Here is an 18,495-nt window from a genome sequence, read left to right as displayed (position 1 = left end):
CATTTTCACAAGGCATCTCAAAGGAAAGGAAAGACCCCTAACATCGGCCATCCTGCTCTCCCAGAACACTGTGCATTCATGGCAGGACGTGGGAAGAACTCCAGAAGCAACCCATGAGATGCAAGGTGGAAACACAGGGCCCCAGGAGGAATGCTCCCCTGACTCACACACAGCACCCCAGGCCCCAGGAGACCAGGCCATAGGAACTGGTCACTCCTCTGTATAATCAAGTGCTGGTTCCATTGCCCACCAAAGAGACAATTTGATGAAAGCAACAATTACCCTAGAATTCATAGGATGAACAAATGTTTCCAGCCTCACCAATGGCTTACATGCTGTCCAGTTCTGGTGTCCCTCCAAACTTTTCCAGCTCTGGGCCTCTCCACAGGACAGCAGGGGCCCTGTCTCAGGCACTTTATCTGAGAGCCAAACTATTCCACACACTTACCTGAGACAGATACTCAGAAGCCAACAAGGTAAAGTCCTCAGAGACAGTAACTGTGAAGCTTACCCACTCGGTATACAGAAGGAATGGGAACTGACAGCTACATACAGATGAGGCTGGTGATTCCGACTGTCACACCTCTATCTCTAGGGCGAGAGCCACACTAGGCGAGTTTGTTTATGCAGCCTACCCAGCTAGAATGTAAAAGAGTCTTTGATTTACCTGTTAAAATGGATGAGCTGTATATCAAGGATCCCACACAATAGTCCCAGACCTTTAAATGAAAAGACATTTCTTTAAGAGACATAAAATGATGCTATGTTGCTAAACCATGAACTAAATTTTAAGCAATTAAAAATTAATCTGCATAAATAATAATTAAAGAATGAAAATTCACTTAGTGAATCACTGCATTGCTAAAACCCAAGACTTCAGAATAATGAAAACATCCTGAGTCCTCCAAAGATAACCACCTATGGATTAGGGAGGATGAAGACATACCTAAGGGACAGCAATTCCTGTACATATACAATACCCCAAGTTAGTAGCTCAGTGAAGACTGTCAGCATGTCCCTGGTCTACGGCCCATTTGTGGAGGGTGCTAACCCAGAGGGCTGCATTCTAACCATGATGCTCGCTTGTGTTTGCTATACCCACTCTCCCTTCTATGGTGGGCACACCTCCAGGGACATCCCAAAATACCAACTCTCTTCATTCTCATGACCACCAGTGAGACAAGAGGCCCCATTTGGTCTATTTGAAATATAAAATTGAAGTGCAACATAGTTATCCAAGTATGGCAACTTGGATTTCTGTCCCAACAGCTGCCGACTCCCAGAGGAAGTCGGGACCCACTGGGTCTCATGAGATGGGTATTTTAAAATGACCGTGGTATAGATTCTCACAGCTTCTGTGATCTGATGCACACATGTGACTTTCAGCTTTTCTTTTAGGACAATGATAAATGTCTACCCTTTGTCAGTAAAATCATAGCAACATGAGCTAACTTGGGGCTGCTCAGAAGTGAACCTGCATTTTGCTTTATTTTTTCTCAAGCTCAGCTTAGTTGTGATTGAATCCTCTTATTGGGAACACTGGATCCTCAGCTGTTGGTCATTAGGAAACATTGCAGATATACATTGCCCCCTCTAGATTTAGATGTAAGAAAAGTTGGGGACAGTTCAAATGCTGGAGACCCAAGAAATGCACCAAGGAGTATCCCAGACCTACCAGAACATCAAAACTCCACTTCTGCGTGGGTGAGAAAACAGCCTCCCTGGGTATGTGCTTTAAATTGTATTCATTTTTATTTATGTGTGTGAGTGCTTTGCTTGCATGCATGAATGTGTACCACATATATGCAGTGTTCATGGAGGCCAGAATAAGGCATTGGATACCCTGGAACTAGAATTCCAGACAGTTGTGAGCCACTGTGTGGGTGCTGGGAACAGAGTCCTGACCCTCTGCAGGAACAGTGGTGTTCTTAACCACCGGGCCATCTTTTCTCCAGCTCCATCATATTTTTATTACAAGAAAAAAAAAACTTGCACAGCAGTAGCAATCCAACAGCAGCAGGCAGATATGTCCCATGGCATCCCTACGTCCACAGCATCCCTAACATCCCAAGCCACTGCTGCCCACCTTAAAGCTTCTGTCTTCAGACACGGAGATGAGGATGTTTGCCTGCCAGGGACAGAATTCTACCGCTGTCACTGAGCCTTGATGGCCCTGCAGCTCCACCAGCACAGACTGCTTCTAGAAGGAAGGAGGATTTGTAAAAGGTTATTCATGGAATTTTCTAGAATGATCAACATCAAGAAATCACAGTCCACTACAGAAAAAGAGAACTTGCTAAATAAATTCTACAAGGCCAGGCAAAGGGCTCAGTAGGTAAAGGCACTTGCCACCAAGTCTGAAGACTTAAGTTCAGTCCCTGGAACTCACATGGTCTATTGGAGTCCACCTAGGTTTCCTAGTGGCTTTACCCAGCAGGACTGCATAAGAGGACGATTGGGCTACAGGCCTGAGTATCAGGTGTTTGGAAGGGTCTACACGTGGTTGTATCTAGCAGGGGGGAGGTCTTTTTGCCTCATCCCTTGGCATTGTTATAAAAAGCCCTTTTGAATAAAGTTCTGGGCTGGTGGGTTGAGACCCAGATCCTCACAGGCTATCTTGTGTTTCTGTCTTTCCTCTCATTGTCTGGGTATCTCCTTCTATCTAAATATTTCCCACTTCTCTGTGCTCAAGAGCACACTGGTCATAAAAGTGGGGGCTGGTCCCCCACAATGGTGAAAGTAGAGAACCAATTCTACAGTTGTCCTCTGACCTCCACACATGTGCTGTGGCATGTGTGCCTGCACACACACACACACACACACACACACACACACACACACACACACACACACACACACTGTTTTTTAATTTAAAGAATAAATTTTATTTTACACATCCCTCTTTCCAAATTTGGGCCTACCCTATCCATGTCACCTCAGAAGTAAAAAAGTCTGATGCCGGAGCTCTGAGGGAGGCACATCATCAGGAAGGAAAAGATAAGGACCAGCTAACCCTGACCTGGTACACAGGGGCTAGCATCTCCTGGATCCCCTGCTGTCTGGGGCTTCCTCCTGACAGCCTCTTCTCAGCAGCCCACGTGTTCAGGGTGAAGGTAAGATGCTCAGTCTCTTACTATCTGTCCCTTTATGTCTGTTTCTTTCATCTGTTCCCTACCACTGTCTACCTCCCTCGCCCTTTCTGAATGTACCTGTCCTATCTTCTACCGCCCTTTGAAGCTATTCTCCAGTAACTAAAGTAGAGAGTAACTAAAATACAGCAAGACAACATGGTGCACCTACTTCGGAGTGAGTTAGCCCTTCCTTCAACTCTTAGCTTCACACAGCCCAGGCTTGGACTAGAAGTCAATGGACCAGCTCCCATTCTAACATGCCCTAAGCAACATGGCTGTGAGAACAACAGGACCTCCTGAGAGCAACAGCTGCCTCCCACCTCCGGTCCCACTGGGTTCCCTGTCCAGTGGCAAGGAGATGCTTGAACGTTATGATACTTTATGCAGACTGGAAGGACACCTCAGACATAGATGATAGGTCTGCAGATGATCAATAGACAGATATAGATGATAGATAGGTGACAGATGCTCAATATATAGGTGAAAGATGACAGGTAGATATATAGAAGATAAATGATAGATACTAGTCTGACAGATGACACAACTTTTAAGTACACACTGAACTCCGAAAGCTCTCTTTAACACTCTAAAGAACAACCCTGCTAAACAGGGTTTAGAGTTGTATGGGGTATGTTATATCAATAACCATCAAACAATTAGAGACAGAAGATCACAATGCATGTTGGGACAGAGGCAGAGAGGAAATGAGGTTATAGAATATGCATTCTGTTCCCTTCTGGAGCTTTAAAGCTCCCCAATTTCCATTTCTCTAAAGTAAAACCACTCACTTACATATGACTATATTATCACCTGCCAGATACTTTGTTTCCTTCTAATGGTTTGTATTTCATGGTGATTAAAAAGTGCTCAGTATTCACTTGAACGCTTTCAGAGAAAATGTTGTGACCTGTTGAACATTTCTCTGGAAGTGTAAGCCATCTGTGGACTGACTTGTCCTGTTCCTTGGCAGCCTGTCTACCACATTATTCTCCCTTGGAAGCCCTCTCACACTCTGCACACCTGCTGCTCACACAGGTTACACCTGAGCAAATTTCTGCTGTCGGACTTTTGATTTCCAGGTACATAACACTGTGTCAATCACTTTTGCTCTCTGAACACTTCCCCAACTTCGAACACCAGCAACCTTACTATCCTCCTAATTCATCTGGTCTCCCTCACCCTAACTAATGTTAGTTTTCCATTTTGGTGGTTAGTTTTGTGATGCAGTAGAGTGGCCTGGTGCCAATCTGTTCAACTACCAAAGGGTGTTTTCATATATCTTTAATACTTGGAGGTGAAGACCAGCTTATCCAGAAGGCTCCCATACACCTGACCTAGAACTACTCAGCAAACAACACAGACACCTCATCCCCAGGCTCCACACTATGACTTAAGTGAGGGAAGGTGTGATTTCTTTCAATGTGAACCTCAATTTCATTCATAGTTAGCCCAAAAATTATCTGACCATAAAACTGTGGCCAGGAGGTGGTGGCGCACACTTTTAATCCCAGCACTCGGGAGGCAGAGGCAGGTGGATCTCTGTGAGTTCGAGGCCAGCCTGAGCTACAGAGTGAGTTCCAGGAAAGGTGCCAAAGCTACACAGAGAAACCCTGTCTCGAAAAACCAAAAAAAAACAAACAAACAAAAACCTGTGTTCCCTTTGTGTGGGGTTTGTGTGAGAATGGCCCCAGTATCCACCACCTGCCTTCCTGCTGCTGCCTCAGCCTCATGCATCAATTAATGATGAGTTCTGTGGTGGTCTGAATGAGAATGGCCCCCATAGTCTCATAGACTGAATGCATGGTCACCAGAGAGTGGCACTGTTTGAAAGAATTAGAAGGTATGGCCATTTTAGGAAATGTGTCACTGGGGGTGGGCTTTGAGGTTTCAAAAGTCCATGCCAAGCAGAGTCTCTCTCTCTCTCTCTCTCTCTCTCTCTCTCTCTCTCTCTCTCAGGACCCGGATGTAGCTCCCAGCTACTGCTCCAATGCCATGCTCCCTGCCATGATGACAATGGACTAAGCCTCTGAAACTGTAAGAGCAAGCTCCTAGTCAAATGTTTTCTTTTGTAAGAGTTGCCTTGGCCATGGTGTCTCTTCATAGCAGTACAACAGTGACTAGGACATTTCGTTCCCCCAAATGTCTCACGTATCCTAGGGCCTAGGATAACCACCTCATGATCCTTGGCTAACATCTTTCCTCACCTAAGAGTTTTAAAGTAGACAACAAGGAGAGCCAGAGAAGGCAAAGTGCTTCATTAGCTGTGTTAACCTGAACACTGGGTAAGACAGCTACCCCAGGCACCGGGCACTCTACCATGAACTCAGGATACAGAGGCTCCTTCTCTCTCTCCAGGGAGATCTTTTAACACCTGGCACTGATTTACCACAGCTCAAGCACCAGTGCTCAACAAACCCCAGGTTAGAAATCCCCAGCCTAGGAGGCATTCACTTTTACATGAACTGTCTCAATTAAGAAACAAGTGAGAAGTCTGAGTCACAGTGGAAAATGGATTTTTGACAAGCAGGCAGCTGAAGCACTGTGCTACACAGATTATGGGGGGACTCCTAAGGTAGGAGGGTGCTCAAGAAAGAACTGTTTTGGTAAATGTGTCTGCTGAAAAGTATCCCTGCACAAATTCATGTTAACACCGATTCCAGTGGCTTATCAATTACAAGACCAAGATGTTTTCCTTGGATTCCCGTCCCCAACATCTTTACAAAATACATTGAACCAAATTGCCATTTAAAAAGCAAGAATGAAATACTCACCAACAGGAACCCAGCCTGGAAAGTACCACCCACTGTGTGCTTGGGACCGCCACAGGGTGTCGTTCTTACCTCCACATCCATCACAGATATTTTGTTTCCAGCACACACGGCAACAGCACGATCATCCAGACTAAATCTCAAACAGTGCACTGTTTGTAAAAGGGAGCCTAGGATAGTCCCTCGAGGAGTCAGCCCTAGAGCAAGTTCCAGATATTAGCATCAGCTCACCAGATGTCAGAAGAATGGGTCCTGTGTAGTTCTCTGCATCAGCTCATCAGATGTCAGAGAATGGGTCCTGTGTAGTTCTCTGCATCAGCTCATCGGATGTCAGAGAATGGGTCCTGTGTAGTTCTCTGCTCCAGAGCCACAGGCAGAGGAACAACAGGCTGGAGAGTGATGGTGGAACACAGTCTTTTTTCTGAGGCAGTTCAGTACAGAACCAAGGTCATAAAGAAACCAGTCTCCGGAGGGTCGTGGGCACCCAGAAGAGCTGCACAGACCAAGCTCTTTACCCAGCACTTCTCCCTGTGTCCATTGCCATCCAGGCTCTGGCAGTGACACACTCTGACCAGTGTTGGGGACAGTGTGCCATGAGAACTCTGGCCTCTGAGGCTCTTACCACCAAGATGACATCTCCATGGCAGCCTGCAGAGCCCTGGGTAACAATGCAAAATGTGTGCAGAGAAGGTTCAAGCGAAGTCACACCAGGGAATACAGTGCCTGCGACCTGCCCTGAGCCTCAGAAACCTGTCAATTAGCACAGATGTGTCACCAGCCAACCAAAAGACCCTGTATGTGGTGGCTAAGCTTAGTTGTCAACCTGACTACATCTGTAGTCAATAAAGGACATGCAGGGGAGCTTTCACTTTTTGCCTGCTTGCCCTCACTTCTGCAGGCAAATTCATCTACCTTGTTGCTGGGGCATTCCTTTGTCATTAGAACCTACTTTGTGGGGGGGTTCTAAGATAGACTAAAGAACAGCAGCTCTCTAGGGATTCCGTGGGACTCCAACACCAAACTGGGACTGGTGAGACAGGCAGGTGCATGGATTGAACTACCAGACTCTTGGCCTTTTAGGAGACAGCCATTATTGATCTACTAGGACCACACTGTATAAGGTGCTCTAATACTCCCCTTTTTACATACACACACACACACACACACACACACAAAATTTCACTGTACCAGCTATCTATATTTCATTCTCTCAGCTCTGATCCTTTAGAGACCCATGACTAAAGCACTGTGGAAGGGATGTATGTGTGTCACAAACAACGTCACTCACTCGTGGGCTTGGCCTGCTCTTTCACAAGCATCTGTGTTGTGTGTGCTATGTCAGCCTCTTCTCAGCACCTGCAGGGTCAGCCCCCAACTGGACAGGCCTCTGCTTTTGTGGAAAATTAACATGCAGAAGGCAAAGACATAGCACAGTCAACTCCAGGAAGCAAAACAGATCAATGAGTACATGGAGGACTAGTGATGGCCGCCCACTGAAAAGGCGTGCTATATACAAGAGGGCGAGGAGCCCAAGTGGCAAAGAGGACAAGTGCTACACAGTGGCCAGAAGGGGCCTTCAGCAAAACACCTGTGTCCAGACCTAGGGACTCAGTGGCACTGGCAGTGACTAAAACAGAACTAAAGAAAAGCCCTGGAAGGCTGAGTCCCTGCTCCACCAGGGTGAGGGTGGAGTCTGTGTGTGTGGCACTTTCTCTGCATGGTGGGGAGTTGCTTTGAGCAAACACTGGGCAGAAGCTGACTAACTCTGAGAGTTGAGAATTAAATGCAGACACGGAGAGATCAAGGCAAAGGAGGATGGTTAGACGTTAATGTCAGAATCCAGAGGAAGGATTGGGTAGCTTGTGCCTTCAGCACCTATGGATGTGTGATAGATGTCCAAATGTGAGACAGCGTTTAAAGGTAAAACAGATGGAATTCCACAATGATTGGATCTGGAGTGAGCTGAGGTCCTAACCTGAGCAACTGAAGAATAGAGCTCTGGTGAATTCAGACAGAAAAATAGTAGGGGATAGAGCAGGAGTGGCAGTACCAGCCATCGACAATGCTCTTAGACATGACAAGGAATTTTTTATTTTTTATATTTTTGGTTTTTCAAGACAGGATTTCTCTGTATAGTTTTAGTGCCTGTCCTAGATCTCACTCTGTAGACCAGGCTGGCTTTGAACTCACAGAGATCCACCTGGCTCTGCCTCCCAGGTGCTGGGATTAAAGGTGTGTACCACCACCCCCCACAATGACAAGGAATTTTTTAGCAGGAAGTATCTGGAGACTAAATTAGGAGAAGCTCTGGACAGAAACAAAGGGGTAAGCCATCAGCACATGAGAGTTTTGATGGGAGAAAAGAAAACGCTGTATTTCGGTGAGGAGCTGCAAGTGAGAAGAGGGAGCCAAGCAGCCAACAGGCTCTGAGGGTAAGACTGACCACACTCACCAGTGTAGAGGCAACCAACCACATCCTTCTCCCCTCCAAGCACAATCCAAGCAGCAGACCCAGAAGTGTTGTGAACACAGCTACCCCCAATGTGCCCAGGAACCAAACACAAGTAGGCTCCAACTCTGTACAGACAAAAGAGACACACTGAGAGCGTACAGCTTCCAGGAGCTCCTCTCCCCTCAAACCCATAATGCAAGCTCACTCTTGCTGTGGGATGTTCTGTAAGGCAAATGTGTTGCTGATTGGTCAATAAATAAAACACTGATTGGCCATTGGCTAGGCAGGAAGTGTAGGCGGGACAAGGAGGAAAATAAAGCTGGGAAGTGGAAGGCTGAGTCAGAGACACACTGCCAGCCGCCACAATGACAAACAGCATGTGAAGATGCCGGTAAGCCACGAGCCATGTGGCAAGGTATAGATTAATGGAAATGGATTAATTTAAGTTGTAAGAACAGTTAGCAAGAAGCCTGCCACGGCCATACAGTTTGTAAGCAATATAAGTCTCTGTGTTTACTTGGTTGGGTCTGAGCGGCTGTGGGACTGGCAGGTGAGAGAGATTTGTCCTGACTGTGGGCCAAGCAGGAAAACTCTAGCTACACACTCTCATTTCCACGAGCTTCAGCATAGTAAACTGTACATGGAACAATCTGTTCTATACTGTGACAGATGGCAAGTGAGCACTGGTGCTATGATTCAGAAACAAGTTTCTACCCAAGAACAGACCATTCATGCACCAACATCCACGTGAGGAACCTAAAGCATAGTAACCATGAACATGGGAAAACAGAAACCTCAGAGAACACTTTACTACACAGACAGTTGTGGATCTACCGCCTCAGAAGTACAGCCACTTCTAAAACAAAGGATCATGTATCCACAGCTTCAGGAGTACAGCTCCTTCCAACACAGAGGACTCTCTACAGACAGCCTCTGGAGTACAGCTCCTCTGATACAGAGGATCATCTACCTACAGCCTAAAGAATAAGTCCCTTCAAGCACAGAGGGCCATCTACCTACAGCCTCCAAGGAAAGCTCCAGGACTGGCTCCATACAGCCTCTTCTAACACAGAGGGCTGCAGATCTATAGCCTCAGGAGAGCCATTCTCTCTAACACAGGGTGCTTTCTGCCTACGGCTTCAGGAATACAGCCCCTTCTAACACTGGACTGTCTATAGCAGCCTTGGGGGTATAACTGCTTCTAAAACAGAGGGCCTACCTATAACTTTAAGTGTATATGTATTAGTTACTTCTCTATTTCTGTGATAAAACACCAGGATCAAGGCAACTTAATGAAGGGTTTATGCCAGGTGGTGGTGGCACACACCTTTAATCCCAGTACTTGGGAGGCAGAGGCAGGCAGATCTCTGTGAGTTCGAGGCCAGCCTGGTCTACAAAGTGATTTCCAGGAAAGGCGCAAAACTACACAGAGAAACCTTGTCTCCGGGGGGAGGGGGGGAAAAGGGTTTATTTGGGGCTTATAGTTTCAGAGGAATAGAAGCCCAGAACCATTGTGGTAGGGGACATAGCAGTAGGCAGACAGGAATAACAGTGGAGCAACTGAGAGCTTATATCCCAATCCACAAACAGGAAACAGAAAGAGTACACTCAAAATGGTTCTTTTGAAACCTCAAAGCCCATCCCCAGTGATATACCTCCCTCAATAAGGGCCACACCTCCTAATCCTTCCCAAACAGTTCTACTACATGGGGACCAACATATAAGCCCATGTTGACCATTCTCATTTAAACCACCACAGCATAGGTCCTTCTAACACAGAAATATCTACACCCTAGGAGTACAGCCCCTTCTTACACAGGGTACCATCTAACAGCCTGAAAAGTACAGCTCCTCTAACACAGAGGACTGTCTATCCACAGCCTGAGAGTACAGCTCCTCTAACACAGAGGACTGTCCATCCACAGCCTCAGAGTACAGTTAATCTAACACAGCCTCAGGGATACAGCTCTTTTTAATGTGTAAATGGCAATGATCGCATACCAACCTGTCTTTTGATAACTGGTGTACTTGTCAGAGCAAATACAGAACTCCTAACTGTTCCTGGGGCTTCATATCTGCTTGATCCCTGATGTTGGCACAGCTTAACCACCGTCTTCCTGTCCACTTACTCACCCATCGGTACCTTCTGTTCCTGCTCCAATCCTGTTCTGCCCTTTCCCCTTGCAGCTAAGCACAACTCTACATCTTCCCCCTTAGCCCAGCAGCCTCAGCAACTGCTTCTTCCCTGGGGCTGGTTTAGGTTATCTTAGCAATACATGCTCTGCTTACATTTCTATCAGCACACTTCTAAAACCTCTTGAACTCTGTTACAGCCTCCTTAACTTGTATTCATTCTGTAACTCAGATGGATGGATGGATGGATGGATGGATAGATGGATGGATGGATGGATGGATGGACGGACGGACAGACAGATGGATGGACAGACTTACTCTCTGCTGTGTGATATGAAAGTTAATACTAGTTGTTAATATTGGAATAAAAGAACATGCATTACCTCAGCTAGGTTACAAGGTAGAAGGGATTGTCTGGAAATTGCCACCAATGAAATTGCCACACCTTGTGAATTCATATTATTCAAAAAAATGTTAAATTGTGAAAAGACACAAATCTGTCTGGCTATGTTTCTGGCATACTTCACTCATACCACTGAGGTACAAACTGTTATACAATTCTGTGGTTACCTGGCATCACTAAGCATAATACTATAAACACATATCTGGGATGTGTTCCCACCTAAGCCATGAGCCTCAGCTGGGAAAGCTCTCACAACACATACTTCCTCAGTCTCTGCCCACCAGGCCCTTCACACCCAGAGTCTCTGCAGCCACATCCTTTTGTCTCTATCCCAGGCTCCAGCTGGGTCTCCCATCTTCAGCTCCAGTCACATGTCTGCAGAAGTCACCTGTGTGCAAACAGGCTGTCGTCTATTCGGTCTAAGTGGGAAAGTTCCCTGCAGAGAGCAAGCCTCTACGTTTGCAACATGAAATGCAGCAAGCACCTGGGTCACTGATCCATGAGGTGAGACGCTCCAAACTGTCCACAGACCCCTGGAGGTCTAAACACCGATATTTAAAATAAGAAAAGGAAGAAGAAGAATACCAGCAAGCCTCTGCACCCGCATGTCACACAGCAAAGGTCAGCAGACCTAATGACAAGGAACACTTAGACACCTGCGACACTGAAGGGACTTAAAGAGGTCCAACTCCTGACATTACAAATGTCCTTATAGAGACGGTCCACTCCTGGGTGGTGCTAGGATTAAACACACGGTCTCCTCCATGGTAGGTGTCTTAATTAGGGCTTCTGTTGCCATGAAAAATATGATGGCTGAAAGCATGGGGATGAAAGGTTTATTTTATCTTATAGTTTGTAGTTCATTGTCCAGGAAAGTCAGGGGAGGAACTCGGTAGGAACTAATGCAGAATCCATAAAGAAACACTGATTACTGACTTGCTTCTCATGGCTTGATCAGTTTGCTTTCTTATATACCCCAGGATCACTTGCCTGGGACCACAACACCAACCATGGGCTGGGCCCTTCTGTACCAATCATCCATCAAGAAAATGCCCTATATGTCTGCCTAGAAGCCAATCTCATGGAAGCTTTTTCTCCATTGAGGATCCCTTTTCTTAAATGAATCTGGACTGTGTCAAGATGAAAATAAACTAACTAGGACAGCAGGTACACTACCTACCACTCAGATACATCCCCAGCTCCTCTCCATTTATGTTGTTGAACTGTGCTCTACATCTTTGTTTACCTTTAAGTGTCTTCTCTCTACAGTCGTCCACATTCCACATTATAATACAATCCTGTGACGCAGAGCAGAGCTGAAGTGGATCTACTTGATTTCCAAAAGCCACAGCAGTAATCAGCTGATGGTGTCCTTCTAAGGTGAGAAGCTTAAAAAACAAATAGGTTACTTACAACCTAAGAAATATAGAGAAAAACAATATAATTTCAAACCTAGGTTTTTAAATATATTTATTACACATGTTGACTTTTAATTCATTGAAATTCCTGCATGTAATGCTGATTCTTCTGTCAAATGACCACATCACTACTGGTTGTTATCATACACTGTTACAGTGAGGCGGGGTACTCGTGCTTCTCTTCCTTATCAGGTGTTAATAAATGTGTACTGAGTACTCAATGGATGCAGAAGAGGTGCTGGTTATGCTGGCAGCTAAGAAGAGAGGAGCTGGCAGAGGATAAACACATTTGGGCCATTAGACAGCAGGGGATATGGAGGCCCTCCTGGCTCCAGCAAAAGTAAAGCTGTAGGGTGTGTGGCTTGAGACTGCTGCTGACACTATACAAAGAGACTGGATAGCAAACATGCCAGGGAACTGGAAACCAGCGCTCGAGTACAAGCGGCAGGATGCTGGGGTGTATGTGTGTGTGAGTGTAGAGGAGAGACTGGCAGTGAGAACTTGTGGGCTAGAGAAATAGCGATCCTGATGTAGAAGGGGAGAGGGGAAAAATAAACTCCCCACGGTCAAACTAAAAAGGAAAAGCATGCAAATGGAAGATGGGGTGAGGTGCCAAGAGGCCAGGGGTCCTTTGGTCCTTTTGAAGTTCAAATGCATAGACGTTGACAACAAGCAGTTTAGGATCAGGGGTATTAATGGACAAGACAAGAAGTACTCTACTCCTGGTAACACAGGCTTGCTGTCTGCATATGATTCTAGGTGAGAAAGACAAGAAAAACGGAAGACATGTAAGACTTGATGGCTTTTCTTGAAGGCATCAGAACACTGAAAAACTATGATATCAAGAGAAGAAAATTATTGTCTCATAATGACATCATCCACAAGGGCTGGGACTATAGCCCAGGTAGAGCATTGTACCACCTGTATGGTCCTGGGTCTAATTCCTAGTGCTCCCAGAAAGAAAGAAAATCTCCCTCAAAAGTGATGGTCAGACATTCTATAAAACGCTGCTGAGAAGCTAAGACATTAAAAGACCTAAGAACAGAGACACAATACAATCAAATGCATCCTTTTCAAGAATGTATCAGAAACACGCCATAGGAGGAGGAACAGACAGCTCATTCTGTCATGTTGGTCTTGTGTAGCCATCCTGAAACCAAGCTAAGTGCCTTAATGTGGGAGATGGGGGAAAAAGTATGGATGGATGAACACATTTCTGCTAGAATTCAACCTACTGAGACGGGGGCATCATGCTGCCAACTCCCAGCCTTAGAATAGGAATCCAAAAAAGACCAGACCCAAGAAGCAAAGAAACACCTGCCCTTATCATGGCAAGCTACCAGAAGCAAGCATAAATTCTATCTGGAAAAAGAAAGTTCATCCTGAGTAATCTGTAAAGACCTTCTTCACACCAACATGAAAAACACAGATAATCTAACAGAAAAACAAACAAACAAAAATTCAAGAGATCCCAGCACTGCAAACAAAAGGGGTGGGCCTTGGACACCTGCAAAGTGAGTATCTAAGTGGCCAATCATCATGCAATAAGACCCTGACATCATAAAGTCATCATAAAGTACACATGAAAGAACTGTGTAACAGGAGACTGCTACACCCATCAGGACTAACCTGAAAGGATCAAGTACAGTCATGGTGTGATCAACTGTAGCTCTAACCATCAGCAAAGACACAGCTTTGCACAGCCACTTGAGAACCTCCCGGGCATTATATATTAAGTCTGTGTGTCTCTTGTAACTCAGCCCTTTCCATGTGTGCACCAGATAATAACAAAAAATAAATAAACAGATAAAATAAAGCAAACTTCCACCAACAGTACAATGGGTAAAAGGCAGTCTATTCTGTGTACTGTGAAGCCATGAAAAGGAAGGAGGACAGGACTCTCCTAAATACACACCAATGGAAGAAAGTGATACAGAAGAATGCACAATGTGAAATTCCATTGGTGCCAGAAGTCAAGATGGCATTGCATTTGGCCAGGAGAGGAGGCCTGGCCTGGCCATGGCTTCCCAGGTGTGCACTGTTACATGCGACACTTTCCTCCTAAACATTTTATTCTTCACTGCAAAGCAAGAAAGCTCAAGTGTGAATGTAGTAGGCTTCCTTGAGTTAGGATGAGCCTTTTTTTTTTTTTTTTTTTGCTCATGTACTTTAAAAACTTTTTAAAGAGAAAGTTAATTCTAAACTATTTGTATTATAAAATAAGAGCTTAACAAGATGATTTTGCTTAACAACATTGCTCTGCCATAGCTCATGGGTGACTCCATGGAAGCTAATGTTTCCAGAATATGGGAGAAATAAAGAAACAGGGCAAGGTCTCTGTGACCCTGGATCTAACAAGAACATCCTTGGTTTGTGACCTGCCTGGTGAGAAGTGCCCCTGGGGCTCCACACACAGAGATAGTTCCCATCTAAAGGAAAAGCACAGTGCTGGGAGCCACAAGCAAGTGGAGCATGAGCTGTAGACTTCTTGGATTCAACCAGGTATCTCTCTGCAACTACATTACTTGTGCGGCCATCATTGGAGGGTATCTCTGGATGCATGTCCATTATCAGTCTGAAAATACAAAGCATATGTAAGATAAGGGCAGGTACAACATCAAAGTCTAGTTGATTCATCACTATTAGCATGAGAACACATATCACACTTACCCACTCACCCCTACCTCCCCTCAAAAAAGGAAAGGTATCAGTGAACACAGAACGACCTCTACTCCTTTTGCATGGTCTCCACTTCACAGGCCTTCCTCCACCTTCCGAGTCTCTTTCAGGACTGTGAAGGTGAACAGCCACCTCCCCGTGACCTGGCCTGAAGGGAGGACCCCTGCATAAGTGGTGTGGTAGTTCAAATGTAATTGGCCCCCATAAGCTCATAGAGAGTGGCACTATTGAGTGTGGCTCTGTTGGAGTAGGTGTGGCCTTGTTGGAGGAAATGTGTCACTGTGAAGGCGGGCTTTGAGGTCTCATATATTCTCAAGCCATGCCCAGTGTCTTAGACCACTTTCTGATGCCTGCCAGTCAAGATGCAGGAACTCTCAAGCTCCTTCTCCAGCACCGTGTCCTCCTGCACATCACTGCCTGCATGTCACCATGTCGAACCATGATGATAATGGACTAAACCTCTGAAAACATAAGCCACCCCAATTAAATATTCTTCCTTTATATAAGAATTGCCATGGTCATGGTGTTTCTTCACAGCAATAGAAACCCTAACTAAGATAAATACAGTTGGTGATAAATTACATAAGAACCAGGAACCCCTAGAGCAGCCCTAGGATGCATTAAAATATCTCAGTGTCTGTGACAGAAGTCAGGTTATTACAGATTACATCATCTGTGACTCGTGGCTAAGTCTCACCAAACATCTTAAACAACATTTCAGATATTTTATTTACTTTGCTGAGTCGTTTAGTGAGCATGACCACCTTAGACCCATGTAGCAGTAGGCTAGAGGAATCCCTGATGTCACTCATCCCCACATCCCACTGTGAGCACAGACATACTTGAAGGCACAACCAACAGATTTTTAGGCAGGTGGTCTCTGATCATCACGATGCCCACACCTCTCTATACACAGAGCTGATCATGTCCTAGTCCATCTTTTAAAACTTTGTCATCAGAAGGAAAATTGTCTCCAAGCACAAACCTTCTTTCTGAGAACTACAAACAGTGAGATTTAAATAAAATACAGAGTAACTGATTTCTGAGCCAGTGAAACTTGTAAAACTGGGCCCTAGAGGCTCTGTCAAGTGTGCTGGCTGAGTGGCCGTGTTTGATTCCTGCAGTGTCCGTTACAGGTGATTCTCATTTATACTCTCATGTATTGTAAAATGTAACTAACGTATTGCAGCCCAAGCCTATAGGAACTAATGTTGCTGTTTTCTTTTATAGACATGTTATACCTGTCAAACTGCCTTTTAAGTATTTGTTTACGCTCATAGATTAGTGCTGCTCTCAGCTTTGGTCACAGAAGCTTCCTTTCGCAGTGGGCAGCAGTCACTGCAGAGACTATAAGTGACTACTGAATGACCAGTTATTAATGAGACATCTGTATTACTCCCTCCAGGGCTCGGGGAACATCACTGAAGGAGAGGAAAGAAGGTAAGAGCCAGAGGAAGGGGTGGAATGTTATGGAACTGTCTGCTGTTCAGGACATGGCCAATGCCCTCGTGAATCCACAGCGTCTGTGATTACCTACATAAAACTGAACCTGTCAAGATTCTGTCATGGTGGGGGTGGTCATGAGTCCCCACTTGTCCCTCGGAATTTATAGGTGATTTATAGCTAATGGTTGCTAGGGAAAGAGAGAGACATTGTCTTCATTTTCATCACTGGTAAGGTGCTCATGTTACCACAAATAGCCCTTCACCCATGCTCCTGTAAACACTCACTGGGTCACACAAAAAAAAAGAAAAAAACATATATGAAAAATAGGAGAACTACTTGGGAAGAGGATTGGGATTAGTCAGGGTGGGAGACGTAAATATGATCAAAACGTATTATACCCATGTGTAAAATGTCATAACAAAAATCATCACTAATTAAGACATGCAAATAAAAACATTTTAAATGGGGGGGGTGAGCATCAGTAATCTATTAGCTTCCCATGAAGGCAATGTGACCAGGCACCTCACATTCCTGCCATCCCCAGTATCCCTCCATTTTCATACCACACATGTTCTACCATCCCCACCTCCCTTGGTGCCTCTTCGCCCATCCTCATGACTCATTTCTAGTTTCCAGGTCTCTACAGACACTCCAGATTAAACAAACAAATCTGAGAAATCAAAGCTGTAATCCATATCAGAGGACACGCAGTGTGTGGCCTCCAGGGCCTCAGTTATCGTCATGTATTTTCCAGTTCCATCCACTGCTCTGCAAAATTCATGGTTTCATTTTTCTTTACAGCTGAATAAAATTCTGTTGTGCATATGCACCACATTTTTATTATCCATTCATTGGTAAATGGACATCTAGGGGGATTCCATTTACTAGCTATTATGAACAGAACAGCAATGAACATAGATGTACCAGTATCTCTGCAGTAGGATGTAGAGTCCTTTAGATGTGTATCCAGGTACGGTATAGTTGGGTCATATGCAGTCTCGTTTTTAATTGTTTGAGAAACTGCCAGTCGGATTCCCGTAACAGCTGCACAAGTTTGCACGCCCACCATCAGTGATTAAGCATTCTCCATTTCCCCATCCACAGCAGCACTGGTTGTCATTTGTATTCTTGATGGTGGCCACTATGACTGGGATGTGGTAGAGTCTCAAAGTAGTTTTCATCTGCACCTCCTGGGTAGCTAAGGAGGTCAACACTTTTTTAATGTTTACTAGACATGTGTAAACAGGTGAGCTTCTTCTGTGAACTCTGTTCAACTACGTAGGCCATTTTTAATTGAGTAGTTTGTTTAGTTTTGGGGGGAGGGGGTTCTTTGTATATTCCACACAATCCTGTCAAACATATAGATGGCAAAGATTTTCACCCATTGCACTGTCAGAGTCTTCCCTCTGCCCCTAAGTGAAGTTTATGCTGTACTTATTCCTTTCACAGTTTCAAAGACCTCAGTCTTACAGCTCAAACTACCACTGGTCTACTGAAGAACACAGGCCTATGAAACTGCACAGACCAGACCTGGCATGCAGCAGGCACTCATGCACACACACGAGGGACCAACACAGGACAGACGACACACGGCAGGCACTTGTCCACGTCTGTGAGGGACCTGCATGGCCACCACACACCAAAGGCCCCACGCTATCCCTCATCTTCAGGTCACCTGCCTCTTTCTCCAGCTCAAACTGTTGCTTTATGAATTAACGGTGTGAACTAAATTAGAATATAAATTCTCCAATCTCCTCACACCCCAGGTACTATGGCTTGGAATGTTCTATAGAGCTGGTGCTTTTGTTTCTTGCTCTGGTGCTGGTGTCTTCCATGGGCAACTTGTCTGGTGGAGGGGTAGATCAGGAGCAGTGAGGGCAGGAATCGGCAAGGCCTCGCTGGCTATGGAAACAGGTATTTGCTTAGAGACATTGAAAGATGGATCCACAGATCCTAGAGTTTCTAACAGTAAACAGACTCCTAGGGCTTTATCTCAGCAACACTATGGGGTCCTGCTGTGGCTTTGGTAGAGACAGCTCCTGGGATGTTCCAGCGTAGGACCACA

The 18,495-nt window shown here is 45.3% G+C and overlaps 1 protein-coding gene across 31 annotated transcripts in view; it reads right to left on the bottom strand.

Annotated features, from left to right (window-relative positions):
• Wdr27 (WD repeat domain 27) overlaps nt 1–18,495 on the bottom strand; it is a 218,310-nt gene that overhangs the window by 193,244 nt on the left and 6,571 nt on the right. For 26 of the 31 annotated variants that reach the window (XR_008221077.1, XR_008221078.1, XR_008221069.1 and 23 more), the window contains exons 2-6: nt 14,688–14,880; nt 12,134–12,275; nt 5,903–6,096; nt 2,087–2,200; nt 668–719 (exon numbers count right to left, since the gene is read on the bottom strand). Coding sequence is in view for 23 of the 31 variants with exons in the window: in XM_052750730.1 (XP_052606690.1) it covers nt 668–719; nt 2,087–2,200; nt 5,903–6,096; nt 12,134–12,275; nt 14,688–14,873 (688 nt within the window). In the remaining 8 variants the exon portion in view is untranslated. Of the gene's footprint in view, nt 1–667; nt 720–2,086; nt 2,201–5,902; nt 6,097–12,133; nt 12,276–14,687; nt 14,881–18,495 lie in introns of those variants that run through there. The other 5 variants (XM_052750731.1, XM_052750734.1, XM_052750735.1 and 2 more) reach the window with 5 other exon arrangements.

Source organism: Peromyscus californicus, unplaced genomic scaffold (genome assembly GCF_007827085.1).
Source record: "Peromyscus californicus insignis strain IS unplaced genomic scaffold, ASM782708v3 Scaffold_22__1_contigs__length_63687245, whole genome shotgun sequence".
Classification (NCBI taxonomy): domain Eukaryota; kingdom Metazoa; phylum Chordata; class Mammalia; order Rodentia; family Cricetidae; genus Peromyscus; species Peromyscus californicus.
The sequence above is the reverse complement of the archived record's forward strand: the minus strand, read 5'-3'. Positions and strand labels throughout refer to the sequence as shown.